At 41.2% G+C, this 27,290-nt stretch overlaps 1 protein-coding gene across 2 annotated transcripts; it reads left to right on the top strand.

The window, feature by feature from the left end:
- The first annotated feature begins 840 nt into the window (after positions 1-840).
- lfng (LFNG O-fucosylpeptide 3-beta-N-acetylglucosaminyltransferase) lies at positions 841-26,653 on the top strand. Of its 2 annotated transcripts, none has more exons than XM_063057422.1 (8): positions 841-1,385; positions 14,818-14,866; positions 15,967-16,066; positions 17,458-17,611; positions 18,871-18,956; positions 19,732-19,897; positions 19,993-20,078; positions 24,668-26,653. In XM_063057422.1, the coding sequence occupies exons 1-8, from the start codon at positions 921-923 to the stop codon at positions 24,732-24,734; spliced, it is 1,173 nt and encodes a 390-aa protein (XP_062913492.1). In that variant the 5' UTR covers positions 841-920; the 3' UTR covers positions 24,735-26,653. The 2 variants fall into 2 exon arrangements, with proteins under 2 accessions (XP_062913492.1, XP_062913491.1); XM_063057421.1 differs by having other exon boundaries at positions 15,964-16,066.
- Positions 26,654-27,290: the final 637 nt, after the last annotated feature.

Here is a 27,290-nt window from a genome sequence, read left to right as displayed (position 1 = left end):
TGGTTTTGTCCGTCTGTCGAAGCAGTGTACCGGGGTTCGGCTGCTGTCAAATGCTACTTGAAGCCACAGATGAGAGTTGAGTGTCCAGTAGGACCAAAGGTGAGTGAGCTGCCCCAGAAGGGACATGGTAAGTCCTTCACCAGAGGTGCTAGCCCTCCCTGGACACCCCAAACAACCATAACTGAAACCTAAAGAGAGAAGAAAATACTAAATGTAATTGAGTAATCTCTATATTCCATACTTGGACCATTCCTGTTTGGATTCAGACTCAAAGTCAGAAGAGTTGTCATTAAATGAAGAGATAACAGACAACAACTGATACTAAAACAGGGCGGAAATAACCAGATGAAAACGTTGTGTAATGATACGCTTTGTACGTGCTGCTTCTACTTATACATAGTGAACTATATTGTAAGTAAAAACATCAAAACTTTAAAAAATATGGCATGGGCTGTCTCACGATTGCATCCTGTGCACATTTACTGAGCAAATTCCCTTCCACTACCTTCACTCACTGTGACTCAATTCCACTCACTGTCAGCGTATACGCAAGGCACACTCTCTTTGCGGGCTTTCACCAACCTCACGGCACACGTGTTACACTAACACGGTGCATTTGCCACCTGGCATTACAAACCTGCCCACTACCGCTTAGCTTTTCACTCTCTCGGTGTACAGCATCGCGCAGTGCCTGCTCTAAAGCGCTCTTGGGCTCGGGTTTTCCCGTTACTGGGCGCCGCAGTTACAGCGTCGTTAGCGACCGGGAGGCGGGGCTCCAGCGGCTGACATCAGCCGTATGTTTTATAAGGGACAGAGGAGTGGTGCGGAGAGCCAGTGACTGGGGAGTCACAGCGGGCTCCGTGTACGGATATCTCCCAGTGTGGTTGGTTTCCCCCAGCAGGTGCAAAGGATTCATCACGATGCCGCGGGGCTGCACCAGGAAGCTGCTGGCCTCGCTGCTGGGGGCTACGTTCACCTGGCTGCTGGTGCTGATGGTAGACCAGCGGCAGGAGCCTGTGCAACGGGGACTGGAGCTGCGGAGCCGCTCCCTCCAGAGCTGGCAAAGCCCAGGGGACAACGGGCAGGGCGAGGAGGAGGAAGAGGCTGCGACCGAGCGGTCCCAGCTGCCGAGCGGCGTCCATCCACTGGCCCGGAGCTACAAGGACTATTTCAGTGATCTGAGCCGGGCCAAAGCGCAGGGAGCCGGCGGCGGGCTGGAACTGAAGCCGAGGCGGCAACTCTCGGAGGAGGCCGTCACTCCCACACCTTTCCGGGACGACATCACTATGGGTGACCTGTTCATTGCGGTGAAGACCACCAAGAAATTCCACCGCTCCAGACTGGAGCTGCTGCTGGATACTTGGATATCCCGCAATCGAGATCAGGTGAGAGGGGAAGACCCGGGACATTCTGGGAGCGCTGCTGGGGTCAAAATGTAACCGGTTGGCTAATTCAGGCGAATTGGACGAAGTATGTTTTCCAAATCTGGCGCTGCTGTCTTTTAAGGTCAATATGTGTTGTAGGGTTTCCTTTAATTCAAATTAAACGGCGCCGGTGTCAGCTTCCCCGAGATGCATGGCAGTCATCTGTGGTCTCCCTCGCTTTGCTGCCCAGACAGGTACAGCTACAGAGCGGGTCTTGGCACTATCACTGCCACCTCTCCGTGGTGCCCAAGGTTTGAACCTGCCGGCTGCTCCCTGGGCGCAGGCGCTCTTCCAAATCGGCCTTACACACAAACACATGCACACGCACATGCATCTCTCTTTTCTTTGTATTTTCTTCCCGCACCCCCTCTGCTTTTGCCTCCTAACCAACAGCTTATTCGAGTTTCACATTTCTCCTTGCTCTGGTCATTATTATGATAATTGCAGCTGGTTCGACATACCCCGCTGTCTTAGCAAGTATTTATCTCTCAGTTAACAGATCATGATCACATTGCAGTTTGTGGACGCTTGCTTTGCTTTTCCCGCATTAAGGCAGTGACTGCGTTTCTGAAGACCTTCAATTCTGTAGTGGCATTTCAGCGCTCCTGAAGGGGCGGGTTAATAATCCGAGTTTTCGCACATTCTGATTTCATGCGGGTATCGATAACCACACTTTCTAGGCTATGCATGTCGGTCTAGGGCTAGGAGGTGCTTTTCCCGGTTTGGGGAATCAGGGCTATAAATATTTACTGATTGTATTCTCAGGGTTGAGATTTTTTCAGTGCTCTTGAATAGTAAACTGAAATGCTCGCGTTGCACAATTATAGGAGTATTGACTTCTTGTATCTTTATCATTTCGTAATTAGTATCTTTAAAGAGGAGTTATTCAGTCCTTTTTTAAAAAAAACTTTCAAGTTCAATTTTATGACTAAAATTCGCCAATATCCGTACAATTGTGAGGTATCGCTTTGATATATTGTTGACCTAATTAGAATTGTATCGTTAATTATAATTGCCTAATTAGAATTGTATCATTAATTATATTGCCTCATGGGTGTAGGGAAAGGAGTGACCATCTTCTATTTTTTTTGTTCTTGTTAATGTGATTGTGTGAAAAGAGAGCACAATATTTGCCTTTGCAAGACCTCTGGAGCCTTTTGAAACAAGGGCTTCCATGCTTTGTCAGCCCTAACCTGATTATATAGAGGGTTTAACAAAAACCAGAGGCTTTAACCAGCTTGCCTGAGCGGAATACAGAATTAGGCTGGGAGCACAGAGCTTGGGCATGTGTTCCCAGAGAGCAGGAGAGCGGTAACAAGACAACAGCGGGGGGGGGGGAGAAATGTTAAAGAAAGTGAGCGTTTCAAATAACTACACGGAACCATCAAACTTTCCAGGATTGAAGATTACATGAATGAAGCAGTTGAAAATAATTGGAGAATTTGGTATCCCAATGGTATGTCTAACTAGACTTTCTACAAAATGGTTTTGATTTTTCCCAATAAGATAAAATCAATATCCACTAGATAGTTTCATTGGGGTCAACCCTCCACATAGTGCAGTTCTGTTTCTCCCTGCTTCTACTTCTAGTTCTTCCCCTGCCCCCTTCATACACCTCCCGACTCCCTCCTCTCCCAGCCTCCTGGGAATTTGGAAAATCGAGCCATGTAATGTGATTAGTGATGGTGTTCACTCTTTGACTCGACCGCACTTGTCAGTTGTAAAACAGATTCTTGTTCATTGAGTCTGGTAGTATTTGTGGAAAAAGGCGGTAGAATTTGAACAGTTTCCATGCCGTGGGAAGATGTTGTGGGACAATTGTTCCCGTGAAGTCCAGGTACATTCAGAAACCATGCAGACTCAAAATCTTTAAAGCACGTTTCTTGAAAGGTGAAAGGAAATTGCTTGAATCACAGTCAATAGGAAGATGTATACCAAAGCCAGATAAGTCTTTAAGGATGGTAACAAAGGCTGTGTATCTCAGTAGCAAATTTGAATCCATTGTCTAGACAGTTGCTTTGAAGCACATCAAAAGGTGAATGGAACTCTTAATAACCAATAAGTATACCTAATATGAGTTTTTGCTTTCTGAATTGCTAATATATAAGCATTTAAATCTTTAATGCTAGCAAAATTTAGTCTTGAACTGGTATGGGATATGTGGGAATAGCTTGTTATATAGATGAAGCTTTTCTGTTAATTCACTATAAGTCATGTCAAAACCTGAAAAGTAATCACATTAGAATGTGTGATTTATTTATCAACTGAAGCTCACATAAAACAAATTATCACTGGGCATTTGGATCCAGACACCTGGTGACCAGGCTTCTTGTCAGGGTTAGTTAGTGACATATGTAGAGATGAACCATTTAGTCACAAAAATATTGCAGAATCCCACAAATGCTGATCTTGTAATTTCTGAAACTGTCACATTTTGATTTTCATTCATGATGTTGAAACTATCCAAGCATGCTAAATCAACCAAAAATTCACTCAAAGTAAGATTCTTTGCTTTGATATGACATCACCATTGAAAAGATTCTCTCTTAATCCTGTGATAGTTTTTTTTCTTGGTGTAAATAGTATCTGATGCTTGTAGCTTTGTAGTCGTTCAGCTTGTATCCCAAGCCTGAGCGACCGTAGTTCAGCTCTCACGCTGTCTCCTTGAAGGCTAACAAAGCCCTTTTCTGAAACCAGAGAATGGAGCCCCGGCCTCTTGTGCTGGGCTTTCCATGGGAACATAAGGGATGAAGCTATGGATTTGGAAAGAAGAGAAGCTGAGGTCAGGTTGCCTGGCGATGGGAAAGGTTTCCCAGCTTATGATCTTTAGAGTGACAGTCAACAATTTCCTCCTCTCCTCTTCACAGCCAGCCATTGCCTATGGCTTTAATATCAACAGTCATAAAAGATGCAAGCTACAGTATTATAGCCTGTAAGAGAAACACAAGGTTGTCAGGTCTTTTTACATACATTTTATTAGAGAAATTAAGAATATATAAATGTACCGAATGGTTATCAGTAGCACTTTAGTTTCCTGCACAGGCTGTACAAGGTACACTGGTCAAAATAAATCAACCTTCCTCTGGTTATTGTTTGAGATAATATTTATAGCTGCTATAAAATGAATTACACACATAACCCAGCTTGAGCTCAATATACAGTGCCATATAATATGCCAAATAAATATCTATTGTGCTGTGTGAAGTCGGTTAAAAAATGTATCATACTACTCACCTTAGCGATTTCCCCCCCACCCCCCAAATTAAAAAAAATGCTGCCAATACTGGAAATCTGAAATAAAGGCCGAAAATGACAAACACTCAGCAGATTGACAGGATTTGTGGAATGAGAATCAAAATTATAAGAACCATCAACCTGGAGCAGGGGTTCCCAACCTCATTTGTCATGGACTCCAACTATTAAGCGAGGGGTCAATGAACCCCAGGTTGTGAACCTCTGACATAAAGCATTAACTGTTGCTTCGCCTTCCACAGATGCTGCCTGATCATCTGAACCTTCCCAGCGTTTCCTGATAGCATTCGAGTCAACTTGTGAATTAATTGGATGATGCACATTTAAAATGACAAAAATAATAATGACAGCAATAAATGTTACATTAGTTCTGCAGAGTCGCCTTATTCCCAAGTGTTTAATGTTGCTCTGGTGTTAATTTATCAGTCTGTGGTTAGTAATCTACTTGTAATGCAATTTAGTCAATTAATTGAAATATTGAAAATTGATTGAGCAGTGAGGTAACTGAGTTAAAGATGTCATCTGCCTTTGCCACATATTTGCAGCATCCTGACCAACTCCATTCTGCTCAAGTTGTTCCCCTGCCAGGGGTCTGTGCTGACTGTGGTAGAACGATTTCCCATTGTCTATTCTGAGCACATTCAGTTTGGACCCAAGAAAGCGATAAGAAGGGCTTGTATATGATTAGCTAGGAAAGATAGAGGAGCAGAGGGACTTGCTGGGTTCAATACAGAATTTATTAAAACTTGTGGATGGTCACAAAATACAAGAGAGGACTAATGAAGTACTATCTTTATCTCAAGGGCAGGAGAATAAAGGAGGTTCTGTGCATATAACTTTGGTTTGACCTTTTACGAATTACTGCATTCAATTCAGAGTGCCACACCTCAGGAAGGATGTATTGGTCTAAAATGGATTGCGGTGTACATGCAGCAGAATGACAAAGGGACTGATAGGGTAATGGACTTGTATTTGCTTGGATTTAGGAACCCAATGCGTGTATTGTTCAAAATGAGATTTGAATTAGATAGGATAGATGGAAAGAGGAAGAAACTATTTCTTCTGGCATGTCCAGACCGGTGCAAATCTTAAATTTGGGAGTAAGGTACTGGAGGCAACTGTTGTCCTGGCAGCTGTAGGGCCTAAATGAATGGGTAGAAAAAGAAATAATAAGGGATGTGGAGCAACGCTGAGCCATGATTTAACTAAATTTTGACACAGGCTCAATAGCCTGAAATCGTATATAAACTTTGAGCATTGGTTGCCAATAAATGAAAGAGGTTAATTTCAAGTCTTATCACATGACTGTTTTCAGCCTGAGCAGCAGCACGGTGTTAACTACTGAACAACGTGAGTGGAGTGAATCCCAGTGAAATATTAGCATTGAGGCTAACTCTAAACATTCTTGCAGCTGCCACCTGTGGTCCCCTGTGTATCATCTGTACAGTGTCTGCAGCAGCTGAGTCACTGCTGTATTGTTTCTTTTGACTTCTGTTCAAAAATGTTTTTTTTTTCCTTTTTTTAAAAAAAGTAGTATTGGAGTCAAAAGGGGAATTAATAGGCAGGGGTCCAGGTTATTTTTAGCTATTGCTTTAAGCTAACCAGAAGTTCACTTTATTGAAAGTACAGGCAAAAAGCATGTTTTCTGTGCACCAGTGTTAAAAAGAACACTGCAGGAAGTGTGTGCTAACTGAGTTTGTTTTTTTGGAACAGCGGGCAGGTGTTGGGATGGAGTTTAGTTTTTGAGGGAACGCCTCCTCTGCTGTCTAACAATAAAGCATCTGTCAAGTATTTCTGCATTCTATTCATCAAACAAAATGTATTCCTCCCATTTTGGTTTCTGTTTCCTTCTTTCCCTTCTCCAGCCCCTACTCTGTAAAAGATGCTGTGGTCTGCACCTACCAAGTGGGTGGAGTGAGGAGATGGGGAGAGGATGGTGGAGGTTGGTTAGCTGAAAATCTATAGCTCTTTGCTCAGTGCTCCCCTTCCCCTTCAACAAGCAAACTCAATGGTCAGTTTAATACCAGAAGAGAGGTTGTGGCTGCATTGAATTTACTAATTGCACTGGATAATTTTAGCTTAGCCAACAGACAAAGGATTAAATTGCTGGGATGAAACAGCTGGTGGAAATAGCAGAGGACAAAGATTTGGGAGGGTAAAGAGGAGTGGCTATGAAAATAAGCAGTAGATGTCCAGGTGAATGCCCCTTTCCTTGCAGTGTTACACTATTCAGTGTCTCTGGCTTTCTTTATCTCTGCTTCCCTCCCTATTAGCATTTGATTTTTCTGCTCAGTTGGTAGCACACTTACCACTTGCCAATCAGCAAGTTATGAATTAAAATCCCTCTTCATTGGCAGGAGTATAAAAATCCAATCTAGTGCTCAAGTACAGAATTGTTTAAGTGCTTCACATGGAAATGCAACTTTTGTATCATAACATGAGCCAATTTTCCATTGTCAGGTGAATGGGAAAAAAAACAGTGGGGAAAAAACTGCAACGCTGCTTCCAAGAAGAACAAGGGATCGTTGGTGCCTTAGTCATTCTTTATCTTAAGACGATATGCCTAGACAGGTCATTATCAGATTTTTGTGGGAGCTTTCCTTGCACAAGTCAGCAAAACTCATTTCCTACCCTATTATGATAGCTGGTTCTTGATTAGCTCCAAAGAGCTTTATGGTGCCAGAAAGGAACATATGAAGTACTGAACACGCATTGTCCTTTCTCTCTATTTCTGCAGATTTATAGGATCCAGGAGTTCTGGAGTAACTCCCTAGGTGGCCTTAAGTGTGAGCCTAGACAAAGCTACTTTATTGTAGCAGGAAATTGGGATGGCATGAGAAAGGGTTGCTTGGTAAACTTATTTTTAAATCAGGATTCAATGGATAGTAAACAGGAGTTGCATCCCCTTAATTGTAGGTGTTTTACTATCTAAATTATCCCTGCAATATAGAGCATGAATAATTTGTATACCCTTATTGCAGAAAAGTCTCAAGGCTCTTGTGGGATCATAAGGAGCCCAAATGTGGGACTCGGAGGTAAAGGAGATTGTCAAGGGATATGTTACAGAGGTACATTTTAAAGGGAAACTGAGAAGATGGAGTTTCTGCTAGGAATTCTAGAGCTTAAATTAATGGTTTATGGGCCTGGTTATAAACTGAGGAGCAGGATAAATAAAGGGATTGGATCTTTTAGAAGGAATCATCCTTTGTTTATTCTTATAGTTGAGAAAAGTGACACAAGGAGTAAATGCATCCCAAAGAGGAACCTAGCAAAGACTTTGGGAACTCAGGCCTAAGAGCTGTCAGTGCTTGATCATAAAGTATGGGATACACAAGGCCGAGATGGAGGAAATTGTTTTGAGAGACTGTAGGACTGGCAGGAATGGCCAGTGCAGACAGATCAGTAATAGCTATTTGCGAAAGTTGTGGGGTTTTTAAAATTATTTTCCCCAAAAGGATCTGCAGTTTGAATATTTTTATTGCTCTGACCTCACACCACTTTTTTTCTCAAGATGTGCATCTGTAGCCCAACTGTATTTCTGTTGATATTGCATTCTTGTCTTGGTTTGTTCCTCAAAGTCTGGCTGCTGGACCACTGTATCCAGTTTACAGTATAAACACTGATCTGCTGTCTCAGGAGCCAAAATGCACCCTGGGCCAGTTCGAGCTGGTTCTAGCTCTGTTCCAACTGGTTAATCACAACAGATTTTTTTTGCTTGAGGGAGCAGGACAAAGGAAAGGCAACCTCTTTTCACTGTTTACCTTGTGGACTCTGGAATGTGCTAAACATGAGGGAATATTAGCTGACTGCTGTTTGAGTGAGAGTGGCAGCTTCTGGAGCCTCCCTTCTGGAGCTATCAATTCACCTGTCATGGATGGGGAAGAGGGGAGGCATGCAGCTCCAGGCTTGGCGTGTGCTGCACTGGGCTGGGATCGTCTCAGCTTTCAACAGGCACGCTCTCCACCCTGGGGCACACTGAAGTGTTAGCAAGTTGGGAACAGCAAGTGAAAGCAGCCACTGGTGCATATAATGTTTTGTCTTTTAAAGCACTCCACATTCTTTGAGACTCTGAAATCAGTTACAATAAATGATTCAGTTCAGCTCTCAAATGGTCACACACTTGAGCATGAATATTCATTTGAACTCCAGGTGGGCCTGCAACCTGTGCCGGGACAATTAGCTGTTTAGTTGACCATCTTCCCTGTGTCCTGTTATTTAACTTCGAGTTAGTTGTCCATCATTTGACTGGTAGCATTGCCATTACAAAACAAGAGCATAATTTTCATGTTAGAGTTTGGACTGGATATCATGGATGTTCAAAAATAAAGTTTGTAGGGTTGCAGTGAGGTCGATAGCCACCTGGTGCAATTTGAATTTTGGAATTATAGGTTTTCCACATCCTAAAACCTGATAGTTTATGGTAACCCATTACCATCAATGCTTAATTTACTGAATGGAGTAGCAGTTATCAGTCAGAATTACAAATCCGAACGGGGCTGAAAAATGTGGGTTTAGCCCAGTAAAAAGATATTGAATCGCTTTCCAACGTTAATGCATTGTTTCTAACCAATGCTGTAGTAGCCATTTAAAATAATATTTCAAATAAAAATTCTATACAAATTATTATTTTAACGTTACTAAGCTTCCTATATTCCTTTCCCGGCCTTGTGTTACTGAGCTTATCAATAGAAAATGGCTTCCTGCCTTTTTCTCAGATTTGGCGGACTTCATTGTTCATAGTTCCTCCAGCCTGCCTTCCTGTGTTGGTCAGAATGAATGCTGACAGAAAACAAAGACAATTCCCAGTTGAAAGAAAAGAATAGGTTTGGAGTGACAATGGGGCCAGAAAACAATGAGTGCTTAGTTCAAAAATTAGGTATCTTACAAATGGATTTGTGTGATACAAGAGGTTGATTTTGAAGCAGTTGGACTGGTGGAGCTGTGCTGAACTGAAACTACTTTCTGGATTAAAGTGATATTAGTCACAAATTGTAAAGATATTTATTACACAAAGGGCCAAGATAATGCGTGTGACTGCACTTCAGTGTAGTTGTTCTGTTCAATTTGAGATGTTCTAAAACATCCTTAGTTAATTCCTTTAGTAATGTAAGGTGTGTTTATAATTTTAATTTAATTGCTGGCAGTGTTGCATAATATGAAGAGGTCAGGACTCCTTAATGTTGATTAGTATTATAAGCACACAGATGTTCTAACGCTGGTGATTGATCAAGTGCTATATTTGAGAATCAGAACATGAAGTGTTAGAACAGAACAAAGCTCTGCACTAATCTGAAGTTGAGCTAATTACAGGCGATTAACTGGAGAGTTAACCGTACTGCTTTTGAGGTGGGTGTTTCACGAGGCGCAAGGCTGGACTGTATAGTATTGAACTGAGCTAAACTTGCAATGGTGGGTGGGTAGCTGAGGGGGGTGTACGTATCAATGGAAAAACCAAATGAGCTGGCAGGCTGTTATTTGTTGAGTTTTCTGGCTCAGCGCCTGAAGAGTCCGTGAAGCCTGAGCAGGAAGAAGGGTGGGAGTGTGCAAAGTGATAACTGTAGGACGCAGATGCAGGCTCCAGAGGGGCTGACTGTGCCTTTCCTGCTGAGTGTCCTTTCGAGGCAAAGACAGCCAGCCCGGCTGCTGGTTTCCGCAGTGGAGATTCAGAAAGTCAGTGCAAAATGGGCAGTGCAGAGAGCTGCATTGCACTCTAGCTGCAGTCTAGTGTCAGAGACCAGTGCTGCCTACAGCTTTAAACACATGGGTGAAAGTCATTATATTATTTGCTTGTGTGGATTAATTCTTTCTCATAGTTGAGTTACCTAGTTTACAGTGGTTATCCCACAATTTTAAATCTATTTTAAACCTAAATACCGCTCATCCTAGTATTCTGAATTGCAGTGGGAATGCATTCTCTGACAACTCATCCAAACTGAAGAGTGTTTAAATAAATTAGATTTTCTAAATTGTTTCCTTCCCTTACCCCTGCTGCCCACCCCCCCCGCCTCAAAGTGCCAGAATGCACACACGGGTGAGCCACTAGAAAACTTGCATCCATTAAAGATCTGGCTGAATTTTGACATTCTTTATGTGACTTCGAGCTGATGATTCAGCTTTGAAGTGCATCGCAATCTTGTCAGTTTTTTCAATTTGCAGTAGGAGTAGTGGGTTAGTATTTAGGAAGTGACTTATTTCTCCCACTTTTTCTCCCCCCCCCCCATTAAGGTGCATTGAGGCCTTGTCAGCCAACAGAGATCAGTTAATATAAACTGCTGGTTAAGCTGGATTCCTTTTTGCTCTGCATAATGCCATTGAAAGCCTTGCTTTATTTTTGCAGATTCAGCAGTTGGCTCAGTTGGCAGACATGATAAAGATGGTGACAGGCTAGAGCATTGGTCTGTGTGGTTTAATGCTAACAAATGCAAAATGTTAGATTTGATGTGAAGCATATAAACGAGTGAGCACATTTCCATAGGGGCAAAAATATCATTGAAAGTGGAAGGGGAGGTTGAGAGTGGCTTAGAAAATAAGTATCCTGATCTATATAAATAGAAGGCAAAAATATAAGAACAAAGAAATCACGATAAGCCTTTGTAGAATACCGGTTCACAACCCGAGAGTAGGGAGCCACGTTTCAGGAGAAATGTTTTAAGGGCAGAAGAGATTTGCCAAAATGATCTCCAAGGATGTGAGTCTTTTATGTGAATATGCCAAAGGAGCTGGGGTTACTTTCCTGGAACAAGTGAGGGGATCTGATGGAGATGTTCAAAGTCATGAAGGAAACAGAGTAAATGGAAAGGAAGTTGGAGGGTTCTGGAGGCAGGAGACATCAAGTGAAAGTGATGAAATAAACGTGAGAAACAATCATTTTAAGGTCTGGAATGTGCTGCTAGAGTAGAGGCATTTCTAATTTTGGTGTTCCCTTACATAGGGCCGAATAGTCTCCTGTGCTACTACGTGCCATGATCTTTTGAATGCCATTTTACCTCTAGAAGCCAGTAGGCATTTGGGAATTCTACTAGAGTTGCACTGGTTGATACTTAGAATATAGAACAGTTCAGTACAGGAACTGGCCCTTTGGCCCACAGTGTTGTGCTGAACCAGCTAAGAACCATCTCTGACACTAAACACTAATCTTTCCTACCTACGCAATGTCCATATCCCTCCCTCCATCTTCTTTGCGTCCAAGTGCTTATCCAAATGTCTCTTAAAAGCGTCTAATGTATTTGTCTCTACTACCGTACCAGGCAGTGCATTCCAGGCATCCACCACTCTTGAGTTTAAAAAAAAATTGCCCCTCACATCCCCCTTAAACCTAGCTCCAGCCCCTCACCTTCAAGGCATGCCCTCTGGTGTTAGACATTTCAACCCTGGGGAACAGATATTCCCTGATTTGAGAAACCTTCCCGAATACACTCAACAAATTCTGCCCCATCTGTTGCTGGATCCTGCAAGTTGTATGCAGCCAAACTGTTGGTAAGATGGATGTGGGCACAGTAATGATGTCCTTCATGCTGGTGTTGGTCACTTATCCTGGTTATCAGTCAATGACTGATGCTGTCTCACCGCATGTTTCCAAATTCTATGGAGACAGGCAAACAGTTGTGAAAAATAGTGAATTATTTTCCCTCTAGTGTAATCCAGTTCTTCTATGAGAAGATCTAGTTGCACAGTGCAACATTAATTTTGTTTAAATTATTATCCTGGAATATTTGTAAAAGACCAGCAAACATCTTGTATTCCTAAGTAATTCTGCAATTTTATGTCTGGTGTGAAAAGCTTAAAAGGCAACCCTTTATTTTGGAGGAGAAAAACTGGCAGCAGACATTTGGGTTATTTGGTGCACTTCAGGAATGAAAATGGACCATAAACAGCTAAATCTGTGCAGGCCTTCAAATTCCATCGGCCCCACCATTAAAGGAAGGCAGCTGAATGACATGATGATTCTTGCCCAGTTATTGACCAAAATAAAATGTGTTCTGGTTAATGAAGCCAGCAGGTGGTCAGGAGGAGTCTTTTTAACTAAAGACTGAGTTTACCCTTACCCCTACCCCTTCTTTGTTTAAATTGCTCAGCTGTATGCTAATTGGTTAAAACATTTTTTTAAAAGTTTCTTTGCTTGGCGACTTAATTCAAGCGCGGAATCCTTGCTATTGTGAGGAGCGCTTAACGCGGGTGGGTAGCAGCATGCCTTGAATACACAGACTTGTGCGGCAGTAGAGCAGAAATTATGCTTTTTGTTTTTTCCTGGGTAGTTCCTTCCTGCCTCCCTAATTGTTCTGTGCGTTGTTCTCGACAGCTGTTTCGATAACACAGGTTCTCCCTATTCTTCGCAAGCATTCTTCTCCGTTGGCGAGCTGAATCTTGGCCTGCCCTACCTTACTGCACCTTCTATTCTCTCCCCTTTCCCGCCTCCTGCAACATGGTAGCCGTCCGGATTGGGTTCACGCTCGCTCGAATGAAAGTTGGGCTCGGTTTAAAACTCAGTTTATAGCCTGCACTTGGAAGCTTCAGTAGCTGTGAAGGCCGTGTCACTGTGTAAATATGCATAGTGTTAGCTGTATAAACATGCCCGGCTTGACTGTAAGAAGCTGAGTGGCTGGCGGCCCGTGCCACTGCCTGAGGTGTTGGACTCCAGGTGCTGTTCCAAACACAGCCAAAGTAAATAGTTTCAAAGGAATGTGTTTCAAGGTTTAAGAAGCCCTAATGACATCAAAGTAATGGCAGGGCTCAAGTCGGCGTCGCCTTATTTTGAAGTAACTCAACCTTTTGTGTCTAGAATAAACAAAAATGATTGGACATTGTTTTTTCAAAAACTATATCTTTGAACAGAAGGTCTGATTGCAATTTATCGTTTGGCAGTTAACGTGCTTGCATTTTTAAACGGTGGTAGCAGGACTAGTTCTTGCTGAGTGGCATGGCTCCTTGGTGACAGGCTACCCTACAATGGCCCCAATGTAGAAGGAGCCCAAGGGTCACCCTCTTTGTCTCGCTACAGTTGTGAGGCTGGGATGCTGGGGAGATCAGAACCGGTTGCTATGGAAAGGCTGCGGTAAAATGCAGAAAGCAAGACAGCAGATCTTTTTGTGGTGAGGCTTGCTTTTTTTAACTTCCTCCCACCACTCCCACCCTTCACGTTTTAAGCTTGTTTGACTTGTTTAAGCGGCAGTTTGGAATAAGTTTTGCTTTAATCAGAGCCGATGGAAACTCTGCTGGTGCAGACAGTGAAAGAAAGTTTAGGAAGAGGAGGGGGTGGAGGGAAATGAGAAAAACCAAAGATGCTAAGAGTGCTAGTGTTGGGGGTGGGGTGAGGGAATCTAAGTTGCCTTGCACAGATTTTCTCTGGTGTAACATGCCCACTAAATAATGGAATTTTAGATTTCCATAGTATTGCTAGTGAAATGATAATTCATTGTGTAGATGGTCTAATTATCAGAATAGACACAAGATCTACATAATCAGAATGAAGTTTAATATCATTGGCAATCTAATCATATGTTGTGAAGTTTGTTGTTCTGCAAAGCAGTACATTGCAATACATAAAACTATAAATTACAATAGGTATATATACAGAATAAATTCAGTTAATGCAAAAGAGAGGGGAAAGATACTGAGGTAGTGTTCATAGATTCATTGTCCATTCAGAAACCTGATGGCAGAGTGGAAGAAGCTGTTCCTGAAAAGTTGAGTCTTAGGGCTGCGGTACTACCACCTTGATGGTAGCAGTGAGAAGAGGGCATTTCCTAGGTGATGGGCTGTTTGATAGATGCCACTTTTTGAAGCATCACCTTTTGAAGATGGCCTCAGTGTCATGGAGGCTAGTCCCCATGATGGAGTTGACTGAGTTAACAACTCTCTGCAGCTTTTTCTAATCGTGTGCAGTAGCCCCGCCATACCAGACAGTGATGCAACCAGTTAGAATGCTCTACACGGTACATCTGTTGAAATTTACAAGAGGCTTGGGTGTCATACCAATTCTTCTCAAACTCCTGATGAAATATAACTGCTGTAATACATTCTTTGTAATTGCTACTGATAAGTGATAACTATCTATATCAATAATATTCTACATGAAGCAATAAAGGAACTAGAAACAGCACTAAACTTGAACACTGAACCTTGTTTATTTTTCATTTCCCAGACATACATCTTCACTGATGGAGATGATGAAGAGTTAAAGAAAAAGTCAGGTGAGCCATGGGATCATTTTATGGGGTACATCAGGTCTCAGCTTTTCCCATATCCTTAGTCTAGAAGGAGTCCTTGAATCATTAATGAGTCTAGAAACCCAGAAATATTTATGTCCACACTGTTTTGGGTGTTAATCTGTTACCTGAGATTTCATGGCAATGTTGGCATAGATGACTCTTGATTTTTAAATGGGAATATCTAGTTTGCTAAGATTGTTAGCAACTATGCAACTAATACTTTAATTACTGAACTATTTCCAGGGTACACCTGTACTGAATTATCAAAAAAGAATAGATTGGAATGAGACTTTTTTGTTAAATAGGACCACTTCAAATAATCCACAAATAATTGTTGAGGGTTGATTAAATGTATGTGCACAGTTATTTCCGAAAATGAAGACTGTGGTTCGGTGAAGGAATCTGGATTATATTGCTGGATTACTGAGATTTCTGAATATCATCCAGTAAACTAGCAGATCACCAGCACTTGCAGCATTTGCCATTTGAAATTTGAAGTGTATTTGGTTGTCACTGCTTTGTAACTACTACTGCTTAGTCTCTATTCAATTAATACTTTCCCACTATCTGCCACCTGTTGCATGGGATGGCCTTGAATAAAATTGATTGAGAGAGAAGAGAGGGACTCGTTGCCATGGAGATTGTGGCTGACTTGACTCCAGGACTGAGGAAGAACATCAAAAGTGATTCAATGCACAGACCAGCTGAGCCCTGACCCAACCCCCTTACTACAAGGCTGCAGCTGTCTGCAAATTCAATTATGTTGTTATCAAAAGCTACAGCTTAAATACTTTTAAGCCCGTTAACCCCTGGGTCATTTTGTATGGATCCTGGAAATCCTTTTAAAAATGGTGGAGTAAGTTTTTCTTCTGTTTTGGGATGAGACTATTCTGAGTTTTTTTTGTAAAATGATCTGGTAAGCTTATTTTCATTTGTTCGAATGGGATTGTTGATTCCTTCTTTCCTTATGTGACCATGAAATCAATGCACATTTCAGATGTTTGTTTTCATTGTTCTGTAGCTCAGTGCCTGGTGCTTCCCAAGTGTGGTATTGCTTAAAGTGTTCACTTTCTCACCAGCAGGCCACATGATCAACACAAACTGCTCAGCTGCTCACAGTCGACAGGCGCTTTCCTGCAAGATGGCAGTGGAATATGACAAGTTTATTGAATCAGGGAAAAAGTGAGTACCAAACATAAAAGCAAGTCACATGGGTGGAGTGGGGGTGTGGTGGGGAGGTATAAAGTAACCCAATTGCTTTCATTTCTGGGCCATGTAGATTCGATGGCCCTAAAGTCACATTCTGTATGTGATTTCCAATCAGTAGTATATCTAGAATATTATTATTGGTTCTTGAAGGTAGAATGCTGCCACTGGAGATTCTTTATTTCTGTTTTTTTTTATAAAACCTGACTCCATTATGTACGGAAGATGAGAAACTCCTCAACTTATGCTAGAAGGGCTCCCAAGCAAGTGTGACTGGGGCCACATAAGTAACAACTTTCACTGCCAGAGTACTAAAGGGTTGAAGTCATCATGAAAATAGAGTCAGCAAGGGGAATGAAAGGGAAGAATGAAAATCTAGGCAAAGAATCTGAGAGTTTGAATCCTAAGTGATTTATATTTTTAAAAAATGCAGGTCGCACAACAGTTGTAGAGGCAAATGGTTGGTTGATGTTTCGTATTGAGATCCTGTATCAAGACTAAGAGTGGAGAGGGAAGAGAGCCAGTACCTAGAAGTAAAGAGGCAATTTTGTGGTTTTGCTTGTAGTGCAGCTGAGCACATTAAACCTCAATGCTAGAAATAACTTGCTTTGGTAACAAAGACATCACTGTCATGTTGGATGCTTTACAGTACAGCATCTACAATCTGCTGGAAACGATAACAGGATGAACGTTTTCATTTAGGTTACTCTTCCTGCCGTGCTCCTCCCCCACTTAGCGTCACAACCCTAAGAACACAATGAGTCCACAAATGGATTATCTTTCCATCCATCTCATGTGGTACTGGGGTTGGGTGGGTGGTGTGCCTTTGTATCCCAAATAAGCTTATTCACTGTGTTAGCAAGACTGCATCTGCAAGAAAACTTCTCCATGTGTGTACTTTCCATTATGAATCAATTAATGGGGGCTGGTACACCAATTTAATTTTGTGTATGCTAACCTTCGGGAGTTTTGGGCCAGTTGGACCCCTGATCAGCCAGCTCTGCCTGGGGCATCCAGTACCGATCATGATGAAAATGACACAGCATCACACAAAGATTTCTTGCTGAGCACTCTCAGGAAATGGTGAACATTGTTTAGTAGAAAATTATACACAGTATGGCTCTGATTAGAATTACATTTCCATTCTGTAACAATATTGTTTCAAAATCCAGAAACAATGCTTCATTACAGATCAGTTTTGTTTTGCGTCTCCAACGGAACATGGGGAGGGGGGGTGGGGGTGAGTTTGAATGTTTACAAATGAGTGTCGATGTGGCATCACCACAGGGTTTGTGTGATAGGTTCACTCCTTTTCTTTCTTAAATATTTGCTTGTTCTCTGAGCTGATGTTCACTTTCACCTTTTAGATGGTTTTGTCATGTGGATGATGATAATTATGTGAACACCCGCACCTTGGTGAAGCTATTGGCGCAGTACCCGCACACCCAGGATATCTACATTGGGAAGCCAAGCCTAGATCGCCCAATTGAGGCCACTGAAAGGATCAGTAATAATAAAGTGGTAGGTATAATGATGGACAGATTAATACCGGAGATTTGCAAAGATGTGTACTCACATAAATGGTTGCCGAAACTGACCATCATTATCTATGGAAGGTGAGAAACACCTCAACTCATGCTAAAAGAACTCCCAGGCAAGTGCTCTGTTGATCACTGTCTGGGGTCACATAAAAAAGACTTGCACTGCCAGAATGCTGAAGAGTTGAAGTCATCACTAGCATAGAGAGTCAACAAAGGGAATGAAAGGAAAGAAAGATGATCTAGGGAAACAGTTTGAGTCTGAAGCAAAAAAAAACACTGCAGGTGGCAGAGCAGTTGTCGAGGCAAATGGATGGTCATTGTATCAGACAGAGACCCAGTCATGACCAGTGGAAGTATTAACTTTACTTTTGAAAAGGAAGCTTTACATTTAAAGAATATATTTTCAAAACTTCAAGCTGTTATTGGCTACAGTCCAGCCAATGAATTGCGGTTATTGCAGAATATGTGGCAGCCAGTTCGTGCACAGCAAGTTTACACAAACATGAGCCCGAGGGTGAACAGATCTGTTTGTGATTTGTATTGGTTACAATTATGGATTGTTTTCCCCTGCCCTTTAAAATAGTGTGACAGTACATTAATCTAAGGTGGATATTGTTGGACCCCGATGTAACATCATATCCAAAAACAAGCACCTGGGTAGTGAAGTAATCAAAAAGACAAAATAGAATAGAGTGCAAATTTTGGCAGTCTTGTTCCAATGATGCCAGATGTTGGAACTTAAATAGCTATACAAGGACTGGCTTTCCTAGTTCAATGAAGCATATGTACATTGAGGGCGGTTCAGAAAAAATTCTCTAGTAGATTTCTGGAATGATAAGATTGCCTCTACTTATTGGAACATAGAGCAATGATAAGTGACCTTATTGAAACACAAGACTTTGAAATAGCTTGCTAAAGTAGATGGGGAAAAAAGAATATTTCCCTTCATGGTGGGGGGGGGGTTTGAACTATGGGGTATAGTTTCAAAATACGTGGTTGTCCATTTAAGATGGAATTTGTTGGAATTTCTTAGCATTGTGCATCTGTTACATGCTCTGCACCAGGTAGCTGTCAAAGCTGAGACTAGAAGGAAGTCCAGGGTTGCATCCTTCAGGCAAGAAGGTGGAATGAAGGTTGAGATCTAATGAGCGCTCTGGGACGGCAGATTAGACTTGAAGGGCCGTACAGCCAAAAGGATTCTTTTGATTAATGTTGTACCTGTAACTTGTTTCCTTTCAGCGGCCTGTACATTTCTGGTTTGCAACTGGAGGAGCTGGATTCTGCATCAGCCGAGGCCTGGCGCTGAAGATGAGTCCATGGGCAAGGTAAGGGTTATGACAGCAATGGACTTGTTTGATTATTATCATTGAACATAAGGGTGGCGAGTGACACAGCTGCTGGAGACATTTCTTTGCAGTGCAAGTTCAATCCTGACTTGTGGAGTTTTCACATTCTCCCTGTGACTACATGGTTTCATCCCACATCCCAAAAGAAGTGTTGACTGGTTGGTTAATTGGCAGCCTATTGTAGGTGAATGGTAGAATCTAGAAGGAGTTGATGAGAAAGTGGGGAGAATGAAAGGAGGTAAAATGTGATTGATTGTCAGCGTGGATTTGGAGGGGAAAAGAACCTGCTACTATGCTGAATTTTCTGACTATTATGTGTGAATTGGCTTTTTAACTGCAATTTCTTTTTTCCCTTGGGAGTCTTGTGTAATCAATTAGTCACCCTGTTTTATTAAATGAAATCAAACATGTATTGATTTGTTTAGAGTTCTCAAAGGCAAATCAGAATCGTGCGCCTCCTGTTAACAGATTAATTGGCCATTAGTGTGATGAGTGTTAGAATCCGATTGGATGTTGAAGGAATAAAGAGGGATTAGTGTAAGGTTTGTGTTATAGCTGATTGATGATGGGTAAAGCCGGTCTCCACTTTTAACTTACAAATATTCTGAAAGTTTCAAAGGTTTTAACCACAATGTAATCTAAATGGTTTTGTTAAATATAACGTACACTCATAAGCCTTTTAGTTTGAGCCAGATGCTGGCGTGTGCTGTATGAATAAAGCCCGGCACTCAGTTGCTGCTTGTTCTCTCCACAGCGGAGGTCACTTTATGAGCACTGCAGAGAAAATCCGTCTCCCTGATGACTGCACCATTGGTTACATTGTTGAGGCAGTACTGGGAGTGAAACTGATCCGGAGTAATCTGTTTCACTCACACTTGGAGAACCTGCAGCAAGTAATGAGATCTGACATTCCCAACCAGGTAAGTCGAATAAGTAGGAAACAGTTTGATGACATTTTAAAAATGAAACACACCTTGGATTAAGAGCAACTTGAATGTACTGGTCTTCCTTTCAGGTTACATTGAGCTATGGCACATTTGAAAATAAAAGGAATGCTATTAATCTGAAGGGGGGCTTCTCGGTTGAGGAGGATCCATCTAGGTAAGTGTTCTTCACATCCAGCACAGTCTAGGTGGACATATTCTTAACTAAGATTTCTGTGGGTCCATTTCTGATTTCTCAACAATGCAGCACAAACATGCACAAAAGAGTTAGGAAATTATTTTTCCAGTTTGCAACTTGTCTGAGAAGCTAATGAAAGGAAATGTAGAAATTGAATTAAACAATTTGTGATGTCATATATTTAGGGTTGGTCATGGGCTGTGTTTTTCACTCAATTGAGGCACTTATCAAGTGTGTGACTACTACTGTGTTTTATAGTCTGATTATGCAAGTTAATAGAAGAATAGGAAAGTGCTTTGGGGTAAATTACGTTCATTCTCTTGGATAAAAGCCCTAGAGAATGAAAACAAGATGCATTGGCCATGATTTTCCTGTTAAAATAAACAATCAAATATTTTTGTGGATAATGCTCTTATAATTTCTAATGTATGCACCCACTAGGCAGAGTTCTTTTCAAAGGTGCAGGCTTGTTTGAATTTGCTGTATGTAGGATCATAGATTGCTGCTTCAGGCAGTGAACATACAAGAGCCAAGAGTTGTTTTTGGTAATTTAATCAAATGTAATTTCCTTCAAAGCGCTTGGAGTACACAAGGCAACCTGATGCTGCAACACAATTTCCCTGGCACAGCAAACAATATTGACTGGCGAAAAGCTGTTTTTGGATAAAATCTTAAACATGTAGATAAAGTTTAATACGGCCAAATACACCCAATCTATTCCAGTGATCTGTTATGAAACAAAATCTAGCAGTCCCACAAGAAAATATTATGGCAGATATCTAAAACTTAATCTGATAAGATGTAATGTGTGTCTTCAAGGAAAGTGCTGAAGAACTTATGCAGAGGGAATTCCACAGGTTCAGACCTTGATAACTGAGATCAGGATGCAGCCAGGTTTGGGGGGGTGAGAAGCTGGACAAACTTGGGTTGTTTTCTCTGTAGTAGCAGAGGCTCAGGGGAGATCTGATAGAGGTTTATTAGATTGAGAGGGAGAGATGGAGTAGGCAGGGTGCATCTTTTCCCCCCATGGGTAGAAATGTCTAATACCAGAGGGCATGCATTGAAGGTGGGAGGGGACAGGTTCAAAGGGGATGGGTGCGTGCCTGGAACGCACTGCCTGGTATGGTGGTAAAGACAAATACATTAGAAGCTTTTAAGAGAGATTTAGATAGGCACATGAATGAGGATAATGGAGGGATGATGGATGCTGTATAGGTAGGAGGGATTAGTTTTTGTTTTTATTTAGCTGATTTTGCATAACATTGTGGGCCAAAGGGCCTGGTCTTGTGTTGTACTGTTCTATGTTCTAAAGCTCCCAGTGATGGTGGGATGTAACTGGAAATGAAAATGGCCAAGAGGAGGAACATGAAAGCTTATATTGGAGAGTAATTCAAAAACAACGCTTTGAATTTTAAAATGGGGATATTGCTTAACTAAAAGGAAATATATACTAATATGCAGAATAATAATGAATAATAACTGAGCAAGTACAAATAAAGATGAGGGCAGAAGTCTTTGGGTGACCTTGCACTGGAAACTAGATATGAGCACATGCAATGATCAAGCCTTGAAGCACTCTTGAAGATGCAAACTGTGGTCTGAATCTCATTTTGGGATCAAATAAGGTAACATAGATTGCTGGAGGAACTCAGCAGATCAGGCAGCATCTGCGGAAAGGAACAGTGTCTTGATGAAGGGTCTCGGCCTAAATCATCGAATCATTGTTATTGCTTTCTATAGATGCTGCAGTGTTTTGTCTGTGTTACTCTGGATTTCAGGCATCCATAGAATCTCTTCTGTTTATCAAATACAATATCCAAATTGCAAGTATTTTGAATCAGACAGTTTGTCAGGGAGAGGGATAGATCTGGAGATTTGAATGGAATACCTGTTGGGGAAGGGAGCCAAGGGTTTTGTTTTTTTTTCCCTGAATATTTAGAGAAATTTAAGCAGTCTGACTATTTGCAGTTGGTGATCAAGACAGGTGTGGTGGTTATGAACTTGAACCTGAGAAGGGAAGCAAAGGTCTTTGGGGTGGTATAGACTGACAGGAGGTATTCTCAGATTTGACTGGTTGGGTAAGGGTGTGTGCCTGACGATGGTAGGGTTGACAGAGTGTGTTGACAACAGGCTGCAGATTGTTCAGGCAGGATGAGTAGGAAACAAGTTGTCATTGTCATTACTGCAAAGCAAAGGGAAGAAGACACAAAGGTAATCTTCAAGGGCAAATGTAAAGTATTTGAGGATGGGGGTAATGGCAGATAAAGAGAAAGGGTCAGTATCTGAGGGGAGAGAACTTATCTTGGGAATCAGAAAGATTACAGTCTGAAGTTTGGGAAGCATGGCAGTGGAAAAGGTGAGATGTGGACAGACTGAGTTTGAGGAGCATGAAGGAAGAAAGGGAAGTAAGAAAACTGTAGCTTAGAACAGGAACCTTAGTAATTTGGCTTAGTTGATCTGAAGAAGGAAGTAGCAAATACAGCTGACCAGATGGCATCTCACTTGGTGGAGCTAAGGGTGGAGGAGAGGAAAGAAGTGAGTATGCCCTTTAAAAAGCAGCACAGAACATAACCCAGTGATTAACTTCTGACTACAGACTCACTTTAAAATGGTGACTCCGTGATAAAAGGTGAATGGCTAAGCTATTTGCCTGCTATTTTCATTCAAGACTTTGACAGCTCGAGTGAGTGTGGTTTTGATGGGGGCTCTAAGTTGGAAGGGGAAGACAGTAGTGTAGTGGGGCAGACTGGTGACTGCAGAACTGATGTGATTAGTACAGTTGGCTTTAGATTGCGGAAGTGTGACCAAATGAATTGGGAAGCTGCCTTACCGCGGAGTAGACTCGTAGCCTGAGGCAGTCCTCTCTGCAGTTAGGTGGAAGGAAGTAGTGGCATAGCAAGATCAAGTGAGATTTTAATATAGGTTGAGGTTTATATTCAGGAAGTCTTAAGAGCGAAGGAAATTGAACAGAGAACATAAATTGAGTTGGAGGTTGAAAATGTGGGTAAGAAGTAACTCAGTTTTCAGGAAGGGAAAGCAGAGAAGATGGAGAGCAAGGATTTCAAATGAGGCAAAATGTTCCTATCCTGAGGAATTTTTGATCAGACCATTTCCCAATTCTGTCGCTAGATGTTCAGGAGCTATAGGTAGAACTGTCTGTCTGCTCTCCGATTAGATCTGCAATCCACTCTTTAAGAAGAGAGGGAGGCAGAAGAAAGAAATTTGTAGGCCAGTTGGCCCAACTTCAGTGGTTGGGAAAATGTTGGAATCCATTATTAAGGATGTGATTTCAGGATACTTGGAGTCACATGATGAAATAGGTCAAAGTCAGCATGGTTTCCTTGAGGGAAAATCTTGTATGACACGTCCCAGGAATGAAAAGGTTAACATATGAGGAGTGTTTGATGGCTCTGAGCCTGTACCCACTAGAGTTTAGAAGAATGAGGGGGGATCTCATTGAAAACCTGTAGAAATATTGAAGGCCTAGATAGAGTGGATATGGACAGAATTCTTCCTCTAGTGGGTGAGTCTAGGACTGGTGGGCATAGCCTCAGAATAGAAGGATGTCCATTTAGAGAGATTAGAAGGAATTTCTTTAACAAGAGGAATTCATTGCCGTGTACATTTGTGGAGGCCAAGTCACTGAATATGTTTAAAGCAAAGGTTGATAGGTTCTTAATGAGTCAGGGAGTCAAAGGTTAGGGGGAGAAGGCAGGAGAATAGGATTGAGGGATAATAAATCAGCTAGGATGGAATGATGGGCTGAATGCCCTAATTCTGTGCCTGTGTCTTGTGGATTTGCGACATAGGGAAGGTGTGATGTGCATTTAAAAAGGAGGAATTACTTTCACTGGATGGTTAATGAGCTTATAGAACAATCTCATTTTTCTATATTGAATTTCGGCCATGTGCGGTGCTGATCCACTAATACGATAGAAATGTTTCAAAATGTCCCTTTTTAATAGATTTTACCCAAGGCAATATCAGTACCTGATATTATTATGTCAATTTTATATTATTTAGATGTTCTCTTTAACAGTATTAGAATAGAAGATAGAACTCCAGGTGATGTACATTAAGAGGACAGAGGCAGTTAAGTTTTCAATTAACTAAATATTGACATGAGTATGACTCACAAAGGGAGAGTAACAGTTATTCCAAAATGTAATTGTTTTATAACATGTGGAACCACAGTAGGAGGAATCCAGGGAGTGTCCTGTCCAGCCGTTGTCACAGTAACCAAGTTAAACATAAGTAGAGGAAGAAAACAAATACCTGTGCTGTGATAAGAACTTCAAGTAATGTTGCTGCCCATGTAACTGATCTTGATAACTAGTGTGATTGAAAACCTTGCTCCAATTGTTTAAAAGCATTGAAATGTTCATATTGCAACATGGGTTAAATAAACTCAAAGCTTTATTCCATTTGATTATAAAGCTCTGCATTCTTTTAGGACAACTTCATTGCTTAAAGTGGAAACAATACTGATATAACTACATATTATTTTACTCTGAAATTTATTTGACCCCAGTGCAACTAATCAAATAATTTATTTTTGTCTTCTCCAGGTTTCGATCGATTCATTGTCTCTTGTATCCTGATACGCCATGGTGTCCTCGGACTGTTGTTTACTAATTGCTAACCTCGTCCTAATAACCCCAGGTTCTGAAGGGGTTGTGGGTCCACTGTGCACCTGGCTCTTGTGTAGCTTGTTGCTGGGTGGTAAGGCTGCTGTGCGGCCTGGATGTATCAAATAGTCTCGTAGTATCTCCTCCTGTTCTTTGTCTTTTATGGGACAGAGCCATGTTTTAATTCTGATTCAGAACAGGAAGTGGCAGAAGACAAACAGACATCACAAAGAATGAACAATTCTTTCTGCCATGTAATTATTTTCCCCAAGTGTGAAATTAAGTGTTGCTGATATATCAGTGAATCTTTTAGAATGTAAGCTTCTCCTCTTCAAGCCAGTTTTAAACACTTGCTATTTTTTTCGTTGTGACTTTCAGACTGTGCATCAGGAAGGTATTGTTGAGCAAGCTGATGTGTTAAACCATAAATACAGATTCTATGCAATGTAATATTTAAAAGGTTCCATTTCAGCTAATTCCACAACAGACAGGATATGTTGGAACTGATTCAACATTCTTAAAACTTATAAATTTGGGAAAGTTTTTATTGCCTCAAAACTATCATGATGCCAGATAGGATTAAAAATAATTGAGATATCCTGTAAGGATTTCTAATCTTTTAACAACTGTGTTCATCAAACATTTCAGAATATTATGGATTAAGCTTGTGTTCAAGGCTGGCTGCTGGGGGCTCTTAGGCATGGCTTCTGATTCTTCCTGAGGCCTGTCTGTCTGTACATGAAAGCACTTTTCCTCCCTACTATTAAAATCCTGTGATTATTAATGGCACAAAGTAGCTGGCTACTCTTGAGACAATTCTGGGATTAATTTAGAAAATGTGCTAATACTTAATGCATGACTAGCTGATGAAAAAGTGTTTAATTCTATTGATAGTAATGATTAATATTTCAAACGGACATTTGAAAGTAGCTTTAAAACAGTGTTACTAACTGAAATACAGTGTTACAAACTGGAATACACATTCACACTTTAAGACTTAAAGATTAAGGCCACATTTTCTATACAAGACATTACAAAAGTTTAAGAAATTGTAGTGAATTTTAGCATTGTAATTGGAAAATATCTCTTACTCCTTTTCTCTGCTTTACCCCTCCAACTGAAATCAGTGGTTCTGCAGAAGACCATTTGCGAGATCTGGGTAAATTGTAGAGTACATGGTCATTGAGCTGCATTCTGAATACCACACTCGAAATTTTGCTAACTGTTTGGCTGGGGAGGCATCTCAGATGATCTCACTCCAGTTTTTGTACTTGCACTGGCTGGAGATCAGAAGCTGGAACCCTGGCAACATTTTCCCATCCAAATCTGAGGGCCTTGAGATTATTTGTAGCGATATCTCCTCCAGTTTGAGATAAATTCACAATTGAGCAATTAGTTCGCACAGATTAATCCTGAGTATTTTCCAGTGGGCAATCTATTCTCCAGGGAAGCATTGTTTAATATTTTCCTAACATTTTCACTCGCCCCTAATGGTGCATATTTTCAACCATCCATCTATCTTTCTTCCTTATTCAAGATGAAGGGAGGAAATGAAAGGCATAAAATTATCTGATCAAGTTTGTAGCACTTAGAGCAGGAGGTGTCAGTCATGTTATGCTCTGTGGCAGTGACCCATACTGGGTTATTTCTGATGTGTATATTTATATGGACAGTATTTTCTGTTCTCTTGTACTACTGTATATTTGAAATGGTTCCTTAATATTCAGAAATGGTTCTGATCTGTAAAAACGTAATGTTTGAATTTAGATTTCATTGCTTCTCTTATTTATATTCCAGCATCTGGAAACAATATTGTAAAGCACTGTAAATATAATCACTGATACTCAGGGATGGAACCTGAATGGTTACAGTGAAAGCTGATGGGGACCCATCCTTTCCTTTCTAATAAAGGATTTTATTGCTCAAAGTGAAACGTGCAGTAGTTGTGTGATTTTGTTTTTAAATTTCTCAGAGATGGTCACTAAAAGTTATCCTTGGACTTCCAGCGTGTTTACAACATCTCTGGAATAATGCAGGGGATAGTTTGTCTTCTCTCAGCATCTGGCTATATCAGGACACAATCTATACACAAATATGGTGTTTGCCATTTAGTGTTGTTTGAGATCCAGCATCTGTGGTTTATATAATACAGTTACACTTTGTGTGAGTAGAAATGAAGATTCCATATAACTGTGGGAAATCATTATAATTAAACATGACAGCAAAGAAATTATAAACAGATGTATTATTGCTGATGACATTGTTTAATGGGAAGGGCACCCATTCTCCTGACCAAGAGGAATTTCTTACATTTTCCAGTTAAAGCAATGCTCTGGAAGCTGGTTTTCCAACTGTCCTTCAAACTCTTATACTTAGTGGAATGGAATTGCATTGGAGCTCCTCCTACTGGTGTGACAGTATATAGTATTTCACCCACTGTGAGCGGTCCGAACTTGGAGGATAGTTTCAGGTTGAAATAGAAGGCTGATATACTGATATTTTTCCCAATGCTTTAATGTGCATAATTTACTGACTATTGCAGAGGCATCAAACAGTGTAGAAT

Source organism: Mobula hypostoma, chromosome 9 (genome assembly GCF_963921235.1).
Source record: "Mobula hypostoma chromosome 9, sMobHyp1.1, whole genome shotgun sequence".
Classification (NCBI taxonomy): Eukaryota; Metazoa; Chordata; class Chondrichthyes; order Myliobatiformes; family Myliobatidae; genus Mobula; species Mobula hypostoma.
The sequence above is the reverse complement of the archived record's forward strand: the minus strand, read 5'-3'. Positions and strand labels throughout refer to the sequence as shown.